Here is a 19768-nt window from a genome sequence, read left to right as displayed (position 1 = left end):
AGGGAGGGAGGGGAGGAGGGAGGGAGGGAAGAAGGAGGAAGGAGGGAGGGAAGGAGGGAGGGAGGGGAAGGAGGAAGGGAGGGGAAAGAGGGAGGAGGAAGGGAGGGAGGGAGGGAGGGAAGAAGGGGGAAGGAGGGAGGGAGGGAAGAAGGAGGAAGGAGGGAGGGAGGGAGGGAAGGAGGAAACAAAAGTAAAAAGAAGTAAGTTTGCCCTTATCTTTCTTTCCTGTGCCAGGACCGTATAGAGGTCCCTAAATGGTTTGATGCAAGCTCATGCACAGTCCCACCCCATGAGTCCCGCCAGTCAATGGGAGGGTTTGGCACTGAGGTAGGTCCTGCTTGCAAGGCCACGACTTTGCAAGAAGCACCCCAGAAAGGAGAGCACCGTCCACACCAATGGCCTGAGGGGACGGACCACCCATGGGAGTCGAAGGCCAGGCAGGCTCACACAGCAGGGGGGTGGGAAGGGGCAGAGAGGGGGAAGGGCAGGGGCGGGGAGACAGGTGAGCATCATTACCTGCGTGGCATCAGTAAAGCGGCCATACAGGCACGCGCTTACGGTTAACCCTCTGGCCGGTGTGCAGGGACGTCAGGGCGGGAGATAGGACTGCGGGGCACAGGGATTTACCCTTTCACGTCCTCTCACCTAAAATCAAAGAATCTGCTGTAAGAGGGGAGCAGCCCTCTCTTACCTGACTGTGCTACAAATCCTCTTGGATGGCTTTCCTCTGACAGAGGGCCTCCCCCCACACAGCCCCTTCCCCACAAATGCCTGCTTGTCCTGATGAAGGATGACCAGCTAAGGATGACCCGGGACAAATTGCTGGCTGTATTCACATTGCTGCCTGTTGGTCAGGAGCTCCTATTTCCCCAAACACTGGCCATGACAGTGAAGTGGGGCACATTGCCCCAGGGGAGGAAGGCTCAGGCCTGGCAAGCCAAAAATTACTGCTCTTTGTCTTATTGCAGTGGGGCCCAAGTGACCAGCCAGCCAGGGATGGTGGGGGAAGGGGGGGGTCAGCACTTGCTCCAGAATTCCTTGATTGGCTGCTCTTCTGATTCTGGCCTGCCTCTCAGGGAACCTGTCCTGGAGTCCTGGAGCTTTGGGAGGGTGTGAGCAGGGGGAAGGGTGGAGTAACTCCAAGGGAGACTAGTCAGGCCCCTGTCACTGCACAGGCCTGCTCCTTTGCAGGATCGCAGGCACAAACTGAAGAAATGAATATGCAAGCCACTCTCTTTTGCCCAGATGGAGGCCGCCCGACCTTCCTCAACCTGGGACTGGCCCATTTCAGACCTGAAGTGGGGAGAAAGTCTGGAAAGGAGATACTGAGGTTGAGGGCTTGTTGACTGATCATCTCTCTCTCCTGAGGGTCCCCTTCTCAGTGCTTCAAACCCTTTGTTCCCACAGAAATGATAGGAAGAATCACGTGAAGAGAGCAGCCTATCCGTAAAGGGCTTCCCTGGGGAACCCTGACACCAAACATAGAATCCATTTTAAAAGAAACCTAATTTAGATAGATAAGGCCCCTACTGGATCTACTCTGTTTAAATTATTTTGGTATTACACAGAATATTTCACAAATACTTTTTTTAAAAAACACCTTCTCTAATAATACCAAAATTCATAAAATTAAAAGATTGCTTTGTTAAAATTAAAAAAAAAAAATAGCTAGACTTTGTATCAAAGCTCATCCTCCAGGAGACTGGGCTGAGACTGTGTTCCCTAACAGTAGGAACAATTCCTTAATCTTTGTCCTAATGGTGCATCTACCTGCCTGCCCAGGAGTCAGGAAATCAAAGCCCTTCCCAGCTTTAAGGTTCTCTTCCAGCTGCGAGAAATCACTGTTTGGGGCACCTATGCCTCATTTTCTCTTGCTTATGGTCTACCGCCCGGAGGAGGGGAACCCCGTGCCAGGGGCCTTCATTACGCTGGTGCTGAACAGAACCAGGGATGACTCCCCCACAGACGGAGCAGGCAAGGTCATTTGGGGCAGGTATTACCAGGCCTGCAGTCACTGCCTTGTCGCTCTTTCCGTTCCCACTGCTAGCTCACCCTGGCTTGCCGGGACTGCTTCCATGCCTGCCTCTCTCCCTCCCAAATCCAGCACTGCCCACCACTGTCCCCCAGACCTTCCACCCTCCCTTCACTTAGCCTTGACTTCAATTCAATCAGAATCTGCAGGAGATTCTGGCCCCTGCTTCCTCATTCATCCCAGCACCTTGGGGCTCTAATTCCATCTGGCCCTTGACTTCCGGGGGACAGAGTTTGGGGTCCCCAGGGCCCAGGAAGGCCCATGGCAATGTGCCCTGTTAGGTGGACATCAAGTGACAGGTGACTCTGGGGCAGACAGGATGGGACATAATGGAAAGAGGGAACTCAAGGAAAAAAAAAAAAACAAAGGTTAAAAGCAAAGAGCAACGATTTTTAAAGAGGGGAAGAGAAACTAAGAGTCTCAGTGGGGAGAAAGCAATCAATATGCATGGAGAGGCAGGTTAATTAAATATGGATAATGCAATCAGCCCACATGGGTACCTTGAAGAGGAAAGAGAAAAGCAAAAGCAATACTCACTGTCTTTGACCAGTCCTCATGGCCTGCAGGTCTTTGCCAACTGGGTGGTCAGAGAGGCTGCGGGTTAAGGAGTTCTGGGGAAAGAGTAGATCTTTCTTTTAGCAGTCAGATCCTTGATGGGTGAAGAACATGTGTGCATGAATGCACAGGCACACTCGTGCGTGCACACACACATATACACACGCATGCATGCACAACACACCTCCCCACCACTTGAGCCGGGCAGCAAGCGGCCCCGCTGAAAGCTCTTCTCTCTGCTTGTCACATCCAGTAAATACTGAAGCAGCCTACACCCAGCGGGCGGCGGCTCAGCTCCCGGGCACAGTCTGCACGCCCATCCTCATTGGCAGGATGCAGGAGGTGCCCCTGAGCAGAGCTCGCCTGGCACTCCTCCCGTACCTTCCTCTTCACTAACCTGCTTCCTTGCTGCTCTGGCTGCAGCTCCGGGAGAAGTCCCCACAGCCCAAAGCTGCCTCCCTCTGCACCCAGAGGCTGGGCAGGGGGCAGCAAAGCTGTAGGTATTAACTCTTTCCAGCCACCAATGAGCTGAAAACCAAGTGTCCAGGGGGCCCTCTTCTAATGAGCTCTGCTGCTGGCTGAAGGCTGGTTGCTGCTCAGGGAGCAGGGAGCATAAAGATCTTGCCCCAGACAGCTGCTGACAGCAGGAGCCAAGCCGAATCAAATCTCCTAATGAGCCAGGAGGAGGGGGGCTGTCTTGCTGGGTGTGATGTGATGTGATAAATGCAGAGAGCAAGAAAGCTACGGGGCAGGTCACACATCTAAATTCCACCCCCTTTCTCCCAATTTCTATTGTGCTTCACTACCAAGCCAAACCACACAGCCCTGAAATTACCCCCTCCGCCACATCCCAGCTGTCCCCCTTACTCGACAGAGGCATTTCTCCCCCAGTCTGTCTCTACTCCCACCCCCCAGCACCAAACACACCACTCCTCACTTCTTAATGAGAAATTTCCACCTCCTCTGCCTCCTCAAAACATGTAGATTTCCAACTCTGTGCTCCTGGTTTTTCCTGCAGTGGAAATTCACCTCTCTCCCTCACCCATCACCTAGCGACTTCCCCGTTTGCATTTGTTATGAGTGAGACTTTTCCCTTTGTTCTGCCCAATCGGCACATTATCCCTAATTTTTCTGTCTTCTGCAATTTTTTCTTCCAAACGACCTTACCCATATAGATCTTCACACTGCCTGTTTCAGCTCCAGAAGGAGGACTGTCTCTTCCTCTTGCCCTAGTACAGTAGTTCTCTGAGTATGGTCCTTGGACCTGCAACGTCAGCATCACCTGGGAATGTGTTAGAAATGCAAACTCTCAGGCCCCACCCCCAGACCTATAGAATCGTACTCAGGGGATGGAGCCCAGCCTCCCAGGTGATTCTGATGCATGCTAAAGTTTGCAAACCACTGCCCTGGGACAAAGCTTCCCTTCTCCCCATTCCACTCCAGTCTCCTGCTCCCTCTCAGGAACTAGCTCCAAATGCACCTAACCTTTACCATAAGTCATTTTGGACACCCGGAAGGCGGCATTTGCTGGAGGCAGCAGAAAACTCTATGGAAAGTGATGGCTTGATACTAAAAATATTAGATTGCATTTGTTTAACCTTCTATAATGTAGAAAGCATGTTCATGTATTGTGACTCAACAACCCTATTCCATAGCCAGAGAGAATATTATTATCCCCGAGTTACAGATGAGAAAACTGAGGCAACTCAAGGACCAGACTTGTTTTCTTAGAACTCTTATAGCAGAGCTCTTCCCACCACGTCATGCCGGGACCCAGAATTCCTGGCAGATCTATTGGTGGCATAACCTGTATTCTCCCAGTGACAGGAGTCTGCCGCAACCCCACGTTGCCTGACGAGAGGATGAAATAAAAAGTCTGATGCTGCCTCCACAGTGACTCATTGTCTCTCTTGCAAAATGTCCACAGTGTGCCTCTGTTAGGTAGAGGGAACTTAGTGTTATGAAATGAGACGCAAAAGAAATGTTTCCCTGCCTTGAACGCCAGTGCTAGCCAGGATTTAGAATTGAAGCATAAAGAGAATCCTTTGCTTCTGGACATATTCTTGATACACTGCCCCATACCAAACAGGTCCACAGATAAACTGGGAATAAAAGCCCAGTGATAAGCACTTCCCTAATCCAAGATTAGGTTATACGGTAAGATGGAGCCTCCCAGATTCCATGCACACAGCCATTGTCCAACAAGCCCTCGGTATGTGCCAGGTACTGGGCTAAACATTGCGCTACTGGTAACTCTCGTAACAAACTTAAAAGGCTGACATCTTTATCATCCCCATTTTACAGATGGAGAAACAGAGACAAATCAGTTACAAGTGGCAGAGCTGGTGCCTGATACCAAGCTTCCTGTTCTCAACCCTTGCTCTGCCCCTTGCTTTAACACAAAGGTGGCATCATCACAGGACTCCTCGTTCAGTGCTAAAATAGTGAAATAAAGGCCCCCTCCGAGTCTCATGCTGCCCCATCTGGCATCCAGGATTTAAAGGCACTGAGGAGATAGGGCAGGGCTGCGGAAGGGCCCAAGTCTCTGGTGGGGGCTGACTAATATTAACTAGGCATCAGAATCTTCAATTAGCCTTTGGAGAAATAATATAGTCCTAGGAAGTCAATAAGCCAACCCAAATGTTTAAGGAAAGATATAATTATTAATAACATTTTAAGAAAGAGCAGGAATATAAAGAGCAGAGGGATAAGAGCGTGTGGACATGCATCTAGCAGGAGTAAAAAGAAAAAATTTAAACTTTTTTTTAAAGCAAAACATTCCTGAACACCGAAGCGTAACCACACAGCACCCTAGTTTGAGAAGCACAGACCTAGTACAGGCCCCCTCTCAGGGAAGGCCTCTATGTTAAATCTTCCTTTCTGCAGAGGCAGGTGCATAAGGAATTCCAGGGGCTGTTGGGGGGGGGGGAGGGGGCGAGGCTGGCGGCGAGAATTAAGCAGAACCGAGGGGGTAAGCATTCTGGCATGGTCTCCTTTCCTGAAGGAGAGAGATAGGCAGAGGCAAGCAGGCTGGAGTACTAGTGAGGAAGGCACTCACCTACTTGGACTCTGTGTCCCAGGGCTTATAGCCCTGGCCCAGGAATAGAGAGCTCTGGATTCCTTTCTGGTTACTGCTTCTGAGTTTCTGGCTGGAGACTGGGCACGGCACGTTTCCGCTGGCGGCGACATGTGGATTTTCCCAGGAAAACAGGCATTACAAGCTGTGCTCTGCCTTCTCAGCCTGCCCTGCACCTCTCAGCTCTTCCCATTCTCGGTTTGCTCCTCCTGGGAAACCCAACCTTCCCAGGCCTGGGCCGCTGCGTCTCTCTGGCATTGCTGCTCAGCCCTGCCTCTCATGAGCTCCAGACTGGCTTTTCCAGAGGACAGCTAGACAACTCCATCCCTCTCAGACTCTGCAGATGTAACTGTGTCAGAAACAACCACCTTTGCCTCCAAATCCTCCCTTCCTGCCGGGCTCCCTATGCTTGCTAATGAAATGACTCTGTCCTAGCCCCTCAAGGTAATAGGTATAGGTATCTCTGGCTTCTTTTTCTCTTTTGCCTTGTTGAATTGATTTTTAAAACTTCTCATTATATTTCTGAAATATTTCTCAACTTTATCCACCCCATCCATTGACACTGCCGTTCAGAGGTTATTGGGCACCCACCACGGCGTATGCCTCTTCCACGGTGTCCTAAGTAACTGAGCTTCCTGCCCCCATGTCATTGCCTCCCCCATTCCCCATAAACCTCCTGGCTGCTACACTACTACCAGAGTTACCCCCTGAACAGGTACAATAAATGGTCTGTATAGTCATTTTTGATGGGCTTCATGGTAGCGATTTGTCCTGCCTGACATTCTAACAATTCGGTCCCATTTACCTATCCAGGCTTATATCCCATCGTGCATACACACAGGCCTGATTCCTCCGCTGCCCCCTCTGCCCAGAATGTTCCCCACCCTTGCCCCCGGATCTGCCTCTTAACTCCCACTTGCTTCTCTAAACCTAATACCTGCAAGATAAAAATTCCCCTTTCCAAAGCTTTTCAGAACGGCCTCAATCAGAAGGAATCCTTCCATCCTAACACCACCACCACATTGCTGTGTGACTCTCTGACAGCCCGTAACGGAGTCTGTAGTTTATCCTTGTGATTTATGTTTTCTGATCCTCCCAAATGACTACATGTCCCACAAAGACAGACTCTATGACTTCCTCCCCTTGCTATCAATTCTCATTGCCTCGTATGAAGCAGGTGTTTAATAAATGTCAGCTGCATTTGATTTTGAGTTCATGAAAAAAATCTGAAAAATCACCGAGGATTCCTTATGGCGGAAGCACTTTAGACTTCTGCAGTCTCCGGGTCAAGTCTGAAATCGGTCTAATGCTAATGACTCTCAGGGGCAGCAGCATGAGTACCTAAGGCATTTGCAAACTATTGTTCCCCACAGCCTCGTCAGGGCAGGGTGGAATTAATCAAGAGGAAAAGGAGCACCTGGCATTGTCACACAGGCCACAAAAATGTAATTAAATTGAAGATAAAGGGAATTAAAGTCTGCAATATAATATTTTTAAAAGCCATGTTAGTAGAGGTGCAGGTTTATTGCCAAACGCCCGCTGTGTGTTTATTTAATCAACATACCACCTAAGACAGTACCATATTAAAAGCTTTTCATAAAACAGTCATTCAGATATTAGATTTGAATTCTGGTCAGCATGCTAGAGCTCTTCCACAAATCTTTTAAAAGCAATTTCCACTTTGTAGCTTCCTAGTAACAGCAGAAACATGAATCAACATATGCTGCATTGATTTGGGGTTTCCATGGAGACTGGAAGGACACAGGGAAAGGAAGGACAGAAAGAGGCCACTCGGCCCAAAATTCTACTAAAAAAAAAAAAAATACGTCTCTATTTCATTCCTCTGAGTATTAACAGCCTCATTTCCTGCTCATCAGTTCAAGCATCCGGATATTTAATTTGTAATAAGCCTGCTCAACTTCTCACAAGAAACATCAGAAGGGTGGAAAGAAGTCAGCAGTCAAAGGTGTCAGCCCATGAGGTTTGCAAAGAGAACCGAACAAGCACAGGATCTGGAATGGGAAGAAAGGACCTCTGGTCCTAATTCTGTCATTAACTAGCTCTGTGACACTAACTACCTTAACTAGTTAGCTATGTGATCCCTAACATAATGAAGAGCGTTGAATTTCAATTCCTTCTTCTGTAAAACCCAAATTACCTGTCCTGTCTATTTTTCAGAATGGTTGTAGGAAAGAAATGAAAAAGTCTGTGGGAATGAAAATGCCTTGCAAATTCTAGTCCACTGTATTACCCTACCACAGGCGGTCGCCAACTTACGATGGTTCCACCTGTGATGGTTCCCTTATGATTGTCTGATTTTACCACAGTGAGAAAGTGATACGCATTAAGTGGAAACCACACTTTGAGTTTTGCATTTTGCCCTTTTTCCCAGGCTGGTGATATGTGGGATATCAGGGTGCTCTGTCCTGATACGGCTCTGTGGCAGCAGCCACAGCTCCGTCAGTCACGTGATCACCAGAGTCAACCACTGATACGCTTACAACCACCCTGTGCACTTACAACCATGCTGTTTTCCACTTTCAGGGCAGGACTCAATAAGTTACATGAGATATGCAACACTTTATTTTAAAATAGGCTTTTATGTTAGATGATTTTACTCAACAGTAGCTAATGTCAGTGTTCTGAGCATGTTTCAGGTAGCCTAGGCTGAGCTATGATGTTTGGTAGGTTAGGTGTATTAAATGCATTTTCAACTTACGATATTTTCAACTTATAATGAGTTCATCAGGACATAACCCCATCCTAAGTCGAGGAAAATCTGTGTTATGCTTGGTGATGCTCTGAGCTTCCTTTTAAATGGAATTCTGCCAACAAGCAAGTCTATGCAAATTTTTTTTAAAAAAAAGAGAGAGAGAGAGATTGCTGATTTAGTGGGAAGTAGACTGACCTGGAAAAAAGAAGAGTGGGTTGGACCAGCCTGAGTTTCAATCCCCACTCTGTAATCTTCCAGATCTGTAACTGTAGGCATATTACTCTCCTTGAGTCATTTTCATCACAGGTAAGAAGATCGCAGTACCAATGTCGTAGGCTTGTTAAAGGATTGTTATACATATTAACTGAGGGATTCGCGCAACGCTTAGCAAATGGCAAATGAGTGTTTAGTGTGAGCCAGTAATATTAGCTATCTCATCTGCTTCGTCATCTGTAAAATGGGAATTAGAATTCCTACTCCTTCCTTACTTCACATAGAGGATTACTTGGATGACATCTGCTCAGCTATTTGATAAACTGCTCCAGAAAAGGCACTAAATAAATACAATGTTATTATTTAAAGATGCATGTTTACTACCTGCTAATGGAGGTGACACAAAAATGAAACACATTTGTGAGGATTTTCAAACGTCTAGGAGTCTAGGCGGAGAGGAGGTGACATGTGTCTGTTACCTTTTTCATTCTCTCTTGTTCTTCTCGAGCTTTCATTTGTCTCCTTGCTACTCACAGCAGCCTTTTCTTTTTTCTACCTCTCTTCTCTCTTTACTATCTTTATACTTCTCCTTTTAAGTGTGTCTAGAAGGAATTTTAAAATTAAACTTCAGAGACTTTGGAGTCTAAACTGAAATTGTTCCTTAGGCTTCCTAAAATTAAATGGTACACCAACATGGGGCAAAATGACACAAAATCAGGAGACATCATAGGATTATAGGAATTACAGGACTGTCCCTCTGGCAGTGGTCACCAGTGTTAGATACATATCTATATATTTAAAGAAACACATCAACCAAATGCAGTATGTGAGATAGATTTTGGATCCTGATTCAAATTTAAAACCATAAAAAAAATCAGGAGACAATTTGGGGAAATTTGAGCACTGATTAGGTATTGATATTAGAGTGATATTGATGTTGAGGTTATTTTTTTAAGCAACTTATTAGTTAGAGATACATTCTGACATATTTAGAGTTGAAATGATATGCTATCTGGAAATTGCTTCAAAATCATCTAGGGTGGGAAGCAGGAGGTAGTACACAGGTGCTCATTGTTCTATTCTCTTGAGTTGTGTATATTTGAAATTGTGCATAAAAATGTTATAAACGGTGTGACCACTGACAATATGTGCTTCAGGAAAATGAGCCTACAAAGTGTAAACTTTTAGTGCAAGGAAACTGAAATATAGAAAGAGGCCATTTGAATGGGAATTGATTTCCTGTGTTGTAAGTTTTCTTCCCCATGAATAAATCCATTTTCAGAAAAGCCTTTTATTTGACTTCTAGGGAGCAGGTGCCAAAATTCGTAGAGATTTAGAATGGGTATGACTCTTAGATATCACCTACAGAAATTAAATTTTAAAGAATTTGCCTGAGAAATCACACTTTTTTTTTTTTAAGATTTTACTTATTTATTTGAGAGAGAGACAGAGATAGCAAGAGAGAGCATGAGCAGGGAAGAGGGGAAGAAGCAGGCTCCTTGAGCAGGGAGCCTGATGCAGGGCTCGATCCCCGGATCATGACATGAGCCGAAGGCAGAAGCCTAACCAACTGAGCCACCCAGGCACCCCCCAAGGTCACATTTCTTAAAGCATGGCCAGAACTCCAGCCCAGAGCTCCAGGGGTGGAATCCCACTACATCCTATCTTCCCACTGCTGAGCTGCCCACCCACACATCCAGAATCTAGGGCAATAAGTCAACCTCAGATGAAGATACAAATGATGATCTGTTCACTTACCTCCCCAAACCTTCTCCATTCCTATTATAACCAGAGACTTAAACAGTAAACTTGGTTTTTATGAGCTAGTGTGAGCTAGTCCAGTGGCCAGCAGCTGAAGGGCAGAAAGCCACAGTATAGGGAAAGACAGGGCAACAAGCACAATCCTTCACACATCCCCAGCCGGATCTCCTGTTTCACCAAGACAATCGCGGCCTCAAGTATGAAATATCTCAACCTCTTTCCCTGTCTCCTCCCCTCCAAGTCTATCTGCATTTACACACAAGCTTACGTCCTACCCACCACTCACAGATGTGTCTACTGAAGGTAAATCCTTCCTCCTCTTGCCTTGAGCCCCTCCTTCCCACCTGCCCAACTTTATCAACCCTTTATTTTTACTCTGTCCTTCTCTCATGTTATTCTACACTTACAAATAAAAATACTTTCATTTAAAAAAAAATTCTCCCTGGTGGGGGGGGGGCCCTCCTTTTGTCAGCAAACTACCTGAAAACATTTCCTGTTTCCCTCCTTCCTATCCCTTCATCAGACCTTTACAATTTTGGCCTCCATCCCTACCATTTTGCTGGATGAGCAACCTCTATATTGTGAGGCTCAGCGGTCCAACGGACCTCTTAGCTGCACTTGCCATGGTGACCATTCAGTTCAGGTACCTCCACCTCCTTGACCTCCTCAGCCTTACACGCTCCCTAACCGGCCTTCCTGTTGGTCTCCTTTGCTGGCTGGCTTTCCTCTGCCTACCTTATAATGCTGACATTCTCCTACCCTCTAGCCTTGGTTTCCTGCACTTTTCTCCTTAAATTCTCCTTGAGCAATCTCATCCTTGCCCATAGTCCCAACTACATCAGGTATACTGACCATTTCTGAATATTTTCCACTAATTCCGGTCCCTCTTCCAATTATATAGATTTTTATGTCCCATGGATTGCTGAACATACCCCTCAGGTATCCCACAGACACAACAAATACAAATACATCTAAAAATTGAGCGCATCCTAGTCCCTTCTTTTTCTGACCCATTCTACCCCCCACCCCCATCCCCCATGTCACCTCACACACACATACAAATCTTCTTCCTCTGGAATTCCTGGTCTCAGTTTCTGACACCACCATCCACTGAGTAACTCAAGCCGGAAATAGGGAAGTAATTAGACAGGACTCCTTTTCTCTCATCTCCTATAGTCAGCCAATTACCAAATCATACTGATTAAATCTCCTTGCAATTTGCACATCTGTCCCCTCCTCTCCATCCTTACTAGTACTGCTCTGCTCCATGTTCTGCTCCATGGTCCCCGGTTCTTGTCCTCAGTGTCTTTGGTCTCTGATCCAGACATGCTTCTCTACATCAGAACGTGCCGTGATTAGGTGCCTGCAAGTCCCTTCTCCTAACTGGACTCTTAAGGCCATCAAGAGCAGGAAAGTGTTTTCATTCATTCATTCATTCATTCATCCACTTATTCAACTAATATTTTTTTTTTAAGATTTTATTTATTTGACAGAGAGAGACACAGCGAGAGAGGGAACATAAGCAAGGGGAGTGGGAGAGGGAGAAGCAGGCTCCCGGCCGAGCAGAGAGCCCGATGTGGGGCTCGATCCCAAGACCCTGGGATCATGACCTGAGCCGAAGGCAGACACTTAACGACTGAGCCACCCAGGCGCCCCTATTCAACTAATATTTAGGTATCTCCTATGTGCCAAGCAACGTACCAGGCATAGTACATTACCTATGCACGTTGCATATGTGAAAGCCGTATTTTTCGTCTCTATATCTCCAACATCGAGCACAGTGCGTAGAACCAAGAAAATGCTCCATAAATGTTTGTTGAACCTAACTGAACCAGCCAGCAGACAGGTGAGTGAGACCATGTTTAGAGCAGGATGCTGGCAGGGAGAGACAGCTTGAAGTCATAGAAATGGCACAGGCTCCAATGTCTAGTGATGAGGGTTCAAGTTCCAGCTCTGCCCATTCATGGCTGGTCATCTTGGCTGAAGGCCTTGCTTTCTAATTGATGAAATCAGAATTCCTAAGGCCATGCCAACCTCCTGTTTTATTGTAAGAATTCAGTAAGATAGATAAGCAAACATGGATTGTGCATTATTCAGTCTCCATGAAGTCGCATTGACAGCATTGGAGTCATAGAAAGCAGGGACCCAACACCAAATGGGGGCAGGGGTGGAAGCTGCAGAGGAAGGGGCAGCAGGCCAGAGAGACAGAAGCAGCAGGACCTAGTTTTCAAAGCCCTGGGGCTGCAGTATCAGCATTAGGGGCTGCCACGATTGCAATGTGGCTCTCTCCTATCTCGCAGTGCCAGGGCGCTGGCTATCAATCTCTTCCCCTCCTTAGACAGTGACAAAAGCTTTACCACTTGCCATCAGGGTCTACAGCTGTGGGCAGAAAGCAGCTTCGGCCCTCTCCTCTCCTCTGAATATAAAACAAGCTCTTGCTAATCTTCCATTTTCAATGACTTCAGCCCATGGCTTTTATGTCCTCCCAGCTCCATTCTGGCCAGCCACTTAGAGTCACGCGAAAAGGAAACCCCATGGCCATCAGACCGGGGATGGGCTCCAGCTCCGGGCGCAGCGGTTTAGTGGTAGGAAATAGTGGAGCGGAGTCCGGGCCACCTCCAGGGACAGCTCTCCTGCTGGGATCTGCTCCTCCCTGCACAGAGCCCTCAGGGAAAGGAGGTGACTCGCTTTTGTGCCTGTGTGGGGTGCACATTAATGTCTGTACTGGGGGCAGGGGGAGGGGCCAGAGCTGTGTGGGTGCGCTCTGATGCACAAAGATGCTGAGCAAATTCTGACACTTTTCCTGGCGGGCGAGACAAGGCCTGGTAGGAAGGTAGGAATCTGCCTTAAGCCATTTGGCTTTTCTGAGGCCTTCTTCTTCTAGGACTTTTGGTCAAAAAATTCAAAAGCCGTTTGGAAATTCCATACACAGCACACTAATAAAGGCCCTGATGAGAAGGCTGACGCTGCCTGGACAGTGAAAAATATCCTGATCCCTGAGGCACAGATGGGAGCAAGGAGCAGTTCTAGCATCTCTGGAGATGGAGGTGTTTGGACAAAGAGGAAATTAAAAAGCACAAAACAGAGAGCCTGGGATCGGATAGGCAGCACAAAAATGCTAAAACATAAAGTCATTACACACAACAAAACTCACGTTTATATGGCACAATCACAACCTCCAAATTGCTTTCACTTCTCTGGCCGAATCTGATCAAGTTTCTTAGCCTCCACGAGCCTCAGTTTGTTACGGGAAATTGAGAAGATGAAACAGCATAACATAGGGAAAATACCTAGCCACGCTGTCTGGTACACTGTGATCATTGGCAGCTACCATTATTCCTTTTAGTTTATCTCACAAACACCTCTGGAGGTAAGCTGGGTGTTTGTTCCTGTGCCCATTTTACAGACCACAAAAGCAAAGCTGTTCAGTAGCCCTGAGTGAAGGGCCCAGGATAATTCCACTAATGGCCCTAGGGACACTTGAACCCAGGACCCCCAGGGTTTTCCTACTCTACACACATTAAAACAGACTCCGTTGCTGCTGCATACTCATCACTGAGATCTGCATTTGCAGGATTTTTTTTTTTTTAATGGAAGTATAATGGGTTTTGTTCAGCCATCCATCCACACTCTCACTCAATCCCCTGGGAGTACCTGGCATTTGTGAAATGGCTATCTATTTAATTCAACTAGACAACGATTATGAGAAAGTTTTCAGATTCTTTGTGTGTTAGGAAGTGGGTGAAATTAAAGGAAAAAAGTGCCTGTCGGACCGGGTCCCTAGGGGCAGCTTACCGATGCCCGGCCCTGGGGGGCTACGGGGCACTAGAGACGCCAATCCCTGCTCACCCTAGTCCTATCGACCTTCTCCAAGAAATCTACTCTGAGGATTGAGCAGAGAGCGAACGGTTAATAAAAACTAGTTTACTGGATTGATTGAGTGCTCATGCGGCTATCATTCCCAAAATAATAACAGCCATCAATAGCATCATAAATACCACATTGCACATTTACAGCTTTGAGATTTCCCCAAACATGTATAGACTCTCATGATAGCAGCTATCTTGCTGCCCCACTTTCCAGCACCCCCTCCATCATCCAAAAAAACCCTGAAGTTTTCCAAATCTGTAGGAACAAATAATCCAAAGATAACCCAAGTTGCAGGCTGTGGTAGGCTTTCCTTATGTCACTAGGTTGAAACCCCAAGATCAGGACTTACAAGGACCTGAAAACCAGATTTTCAGTATGTGTGTGAAACAATGGATTGAGAGTGAATGGCTCTAACACAGAAAGAGAAAAGCCACTCTCCTCCTCTACGCCTCCCAAAAGTCACTACTGAGACAGCCCTCAGAAGGACCCATTCAGCTGATGCCAGGGACTCATTACCTCCTATAAGTGGCAACTGTGCCCTCAACTCATTGCTTAGCAATTGCTGACCTGTTAAAAAAAAAAAATTGGTAGCTACGTGTGGTGATGGATGTTAACTACATTTATTGTGGTGATCGCTTTGCAATATGTCCGTATATCAAATCATTATAGTGAATACCTGACACTAATATAATGTTACATGTCAATTATATCCCAGTTAAAAAAAAAAAAACTCTTGCCCCAGCGAGTCTAGTTTTAAGAATACATCTAAGAAAAACAATCCAGAAGGTGAGCAAAATTTTAACTATGATGTTATTTCAGTGTTGTATATAATAATAAAAAAAATTTTAATTAAAAAAAAAAGAAATCACCAACCTGCCAATGGATATTAACTTGACTGGGGGGGGGGAGCCTTTCACAATGTATCTGTGTATCAGATTGTCACATTGTACACTTTAAACATATCACAATTTTATTCATCAATTCTACCTCCATAAAGCTGGGGGGGGGGGGACGGAACACAGAAGAAACTGGTGACCTCCCATGTATTTTAATCTCCCTCCGACTCATTGGGATGGTGAGTCCTTCTGCATCGAAATATGTCACCAGTGTTAGTCACCAGCAACGCTGGAGACCTGCACGCTGACAAAACTAAACAGATGCTGTGGGCAGCCAGACAGCTGTGCAGGTGTCCCACTTGAAACAGCAGCAGTAAAGACATGAATGGAACGAAAAGAGACGGTGTCACAGTGCAGATATCAAACCTACGATATTTTCAGAGCTCCCGCAGGGCTCTGAGCAAAGAAACCGCATCTCTCAAGGGGGGCCAGGAAACAGGTTTCAGGGGACGTGGGGAGTTAGGACTGAGGAGAAAGGAGAATAAAAAAAGAACCTTTGCAGCTAAGGGCCCACTAAGTGGGAAGAACGGGCACAGTCCAGCACTCTTGCTCCTGGCAGGGGTGACAGGCTAGTCCCCCTCTGCAGAGCTCTGTTAGAGAATGAAGGAGGACGACAAGAGGATAGTGCCTTTTCTGCCCTGAGGTGCCCTGCCCTTCTCACAAGACTTGTGGCTGGGGATGGCCAGTCCAGGGACCCATTCAGGCCCTGCTGGAAGGAGCTGCTCTCTCTTACCTGTCTGGCAGTGGGCAGTGCAGCGGGGAAGGTGTGGCTGGCCCCGGCCCCAGCTGGGCATGGCTCGGTGAGGCCCTGAGTGACAGAGTCAGCCACCTCCTGGCACATGGGAGAAGGTGGCGGAGGACGGCCCACCTCACCTTAGCGCCCCTAGCACAGCTGCTGTAAAGTGCCGCTCGCTCCCCGCTCCCGCTGGCTCTGCTCGCCGGGGCTTTGCATCTCATGAACAGGGAAAGAGCGAGCAGCAAAGGAAGGGGGTGGGGAAGCGGAGGGAGGGAGAGGGGCACTCTGACAGATGATGCGCGCTGCCACCCAGAGGCAGAGTCGCAGAGTCGGGGGAGGACCCAAGACTCAAGACTCGAGCAGGATGGCACTGCCTGTGTGGCTCTCCCGCTGACAGCTCGTCACTGAGGGGCCGGCTGCTCTGGAGAATTCAGGGAGAGACAGAGAACAGAGAGGGTGGCAGAGCCAGGAAGTGGGGACGGAGGAGAGCGCCGGCTTGCACAGAGGGGAAGGAGGTGAAGTGGGGTAACTGGAACGGGGGAGAGAGGATCACCTGCTTTGGCTCAAAAACAGACCAGGTTGGAAGCATCACTTTATGAGGTGTTGTGGAGGAAAGACTGAAGCATCATATGCCTGGCCTGCCTTCAAGGTTGTCTCTGTCCCCCCTCCCGCCCCCCCGCCCCCCCCACCCCGTTCCATAACCAAGCAACAAGCCCACCCTGCCTTAGGAATTTGGAATGGCTAGACACTTTAGATCAAGCACAGCTCCAACTTTCTCAAAGAAAAGAAAAAGAATTGGCATGAAAGAGTATATGCATTAAATACTTGGTGTCATATGTCACTCTACCCTGCAGGCAAGTCTGAGTGTCCCCTCCATCATCTGCCCAACCTCTGACCAGGGGGCTGCGGTGGCAAGAGCAGGAGCAAAGGGGAGCACGCCCCCCACCGGGAGGGGATGGAGTGTGTCACTGATGCTTCTGTCTGTAAAGTTCCGTTTGGATGGTCAGGAGCAAAATCTGCCGGGCAGCTTGGGCCAGTGCCTGGGGAAGCTTCTGAGCCTGAGGGGTACCCCAGAGCATCTGATGCTAGAGTCTACTTGACCTGCCACTGACACGTGGCGGGTTCACCACACAGGCCCCAGAGCTGACTGTCATCGGGCTCTACTTACAACCACAGCAGAGGAAGAGGCTGACAGGGAAGAAAATAAACAAACAGTGGAAGCCGAAGAAGACCAAAGGAAGCTGCAGCTAGCTGGGGCACAGGCAACCGGCTCAGCTAAGGAGGGGAAGAGAGCACTCAAAGAAGGGACTTCTCCAGAGGGAGGGGACTGGAGGCAGAGGGGGTGGAGAACCGGTGTGCTGCGAACTTCTAGGGAGCTGTCCACCCCTGGTGCAAGCTAGTGCTCTTCTTCGGGCCTGTCTCCAGAGTCCTGACGAGTGCTGCCCCAGATGAACCCTCAGGGGTGGCGGATGGTCGGCACACCGCCTCGCCTCTGCAGACGGTCACGGTCCCACCATCTCACTGAGGCATTAAACGTCACACCAGTTCAACAAAATCAGGTCAATTCAGCAAGCCATCGTTGAGCCTACTGTGTGTTGGGGGGATGCAAAGGCGACAAGACAACTGACTTACATCTCACGAGATCCAGAGGAGAGAGAGATTTAACTACGTGACTCTAACACATGGATAAGTAAGCTGAAGACTCAGTGACACCGCGACACCGGGCGGAAAGAGAGACAGTCACCTAAGCCATCACATATGTCCTCCCAGAGGAGGTCTCATCTGACCTGCCCTTTAAAGGTGACCCATGGATTTTGACAAGCTTGAGTTTAATGGAGAGAACTCAAGACAGAGGAACAGCCTGGGCAAAGGCACAAAGTCTAGAGGTGCCTGGTAGGTTTGCAGAATAGTGAGTGCTCTTTCTGGGGAGGCTGGAACAGAAAGTGAAGTGGGATAGGAGGCCAGCGTGGAGGATGTGATTCAAGGGGCTCATTGTGACCAGATAGTAAAAAACTTTAAATGAAAGAATGTTGGTCAAGTCATTTTCATGATCAGACTTGTGCTTTGAGAAGACACTGAATGGTGAAGGACTGGAGGAGAGGGAATGATAATCAAGGTTATGCTGTAAATCCCCAGGCGAAAGGATGGGCACCAACATAAAACAGTGTGCCCAAGAGGAAAGAACAAAGGACAGAGACTTGGGATGGTTGGATCAGCCGGACTTGATCTGGTGTGAGGGATGGGGGGGAGTCCAGAACAGGGGAGGGTGGGAAGGAGTTGAAAATGACCCTACAATCTCTCATTTGAAAACTGGCTTCAAAGGCTAGGGGACCTCAGTCCTGCCCTGCAAGGAACTGCATGGATCCAAAGAACCCAAGAGAGCAAGGAAATAGGTCCTTCCCTAGAGCCTCTAGAAAGGAACAAAGCCCTGTGGACACCTTGCTTTTATCCCAGCAAGACCTGTGTCAGACTTCCAGCCTACAGAACTGTTAGAATGTGATCATTTGTTACGGCAGCAGTAGAAAATAATATAAAGGAACTGTCCTTAGTCATAGTTAGGATATGTTTTGCATAATGTAGACATACAGAAATCATTGAAGAACCAACATCAGAAATTAGATAACCTCCTCATTTCAGTGAAGCGTAAGGTCTAAATATCTCCCGTAGAGTATGTCATTCTCATACACACACAGAAATGCAAGCACTCATGTGCACACACCCCCCCCTCCACAAGTGAATGTCTGAGCTCAGTCTTAAATGATTTGTTAGGCTCCCTCCTCATCCCAGGCATATTCTACTTCTAGCAAAAGTGGCCGTATCTCTCTGATTGATTAGCCATTGTTGATGAAGTCTTTCTTTGCTCTCCCATATAGTATCACCTGTCAAAGGAAACACAATTAATGCTTAAGGCTTAAGAGAAGAAAAGTAGAGAGGGGGACAACTCCTTTAGCAGAAGAGAGCCTCTGGCAATGAGAAAGCAGAGCCTACCAACCCGAAAAAAGAAAGTAAACAAACACAGAAACAAAATCAAAATAACCCTATCCCAGGGTAGGAGAAGTAGATTCTGAATAAGAAGAAAACAGAATAGAAGAATGAATAGATACAGTTAATCAAAGGAGCAAAGAGAGCTGCTGAACCTCACCCTCTGGATCAATCTATATATAGCTCTGTTAGAGTTGAACCCTCTCTGTACTTGGATGCATATGGGCACAGGCCTGCATGTGTTCATGTGCAAACACACACATGAGCATCACTCACAGAGTTGGAAACTTGCACGTATCTGAAGGTTATTTGTAGATAATAGAATTTATATGTATCCAGGAATTCTGTTCTCAACCAGATCATTCTGTAGGAGGTCTAAATGATCCTTCAACTATACCCACTTCTCCCCTATCCCCATGTCTACAGGCAGCAGATGGAAATGATGAAGAACATGGATTCTGGTACATTAAGAAGAGGTACTCTGTATACAAATTGCAGTTCTGACACTTACTGGTTTTGTGACCTCGAGCACATCACTTAACCTCTCTGTGGCACAATTTCCTTTCCTGTAAAATAGGGATACTCATAGCACCTACCTCATAGGGATGTTACAAAAATTAATGAGTTTATATGTAAGCAGCTTGGACTACTAACAGATATTCCATCTGCTCTCTCAGGATTTATGCCCCCCCTTGATTCCTCATAACATCCTGTACTTATCCGTGTGTGTGTGTGTTTAATTATCTGGTTTCTTGTCTGCATATTCCCACTAGACTATAAGTTCCATGAAGGCAGAAACTATATCTTGTTTCACTTTGCTTTTCTCACATCATCCCATGTGCTCAAAAAATCAAAGATGAAATGGAGCTTTCTTTTTTTTTTTTAAAGATTTTATTTATTTCAGAGAAAGAGAGAGAGCACAAGAGGGGGTAGG

At 47.3% G+C, this 19768-nt stretch overlaps 1 protein-coding gene across 4 annotated transcripts in view; it reads right to left on the bottom strand.

Annotated features, from left to right (window-relative positions):
- The window catches only part of RGS8 (regulator of G protein signaling 8), a 37229-nt gene extending 20704 nt beyond the window's left edge, over positions 1-16525 (bottom strand). Inside the window, exons 1-4 of one of the 4 annotated variants that reach the window (XM_081824775.1) lie at positions 5646-15826; positions 3755-3869; positions 2570-2643; positions 517-645 (exon numbers count right to left, since the gene is read on the bottom strand). In XM_081824775.1, the coding sequence (XP_081680901.1) occupies positions 517-542 (26 nt within the window). In that variant the 5' untranslated portion in view covers positions 543-645; positions 2570-2643; positions 3755-3869; positions 5646-15826. Of the gene's footprint in view, positions 1-516; positions 646-2569; positions 2750-3754; positions 3870-5645; positions 15827-15849 lie in introns of those variants that run through there. The other 3 variants (XM_081824774.1, XM_081824773.1, XM_081824776.1) reach the window with 3 other exon arrangements.
- Positions 16526-19768: the final 3243 nt, after the last annotated feature.

This window comes from Leptonychotes weddellii, chromosome 6 (assembly GCF_054177405.1).
Source record: "Leptonychotes weddellii isolate Sample4059 chromosome 6, ASM5417740v2, whole genome shotgun sequence".
NCBI lineage: Eukaryota > Metazoa > Chordata > Mammalia > Carnivora > Phocidae > Leptonychotes > Leptonychotes weddellii.
The sequence above is the reverse complement of the archived record's forward strand: the minus strand, read 5'-3'. Positions and strand labels throughout refer to the sequence as shown.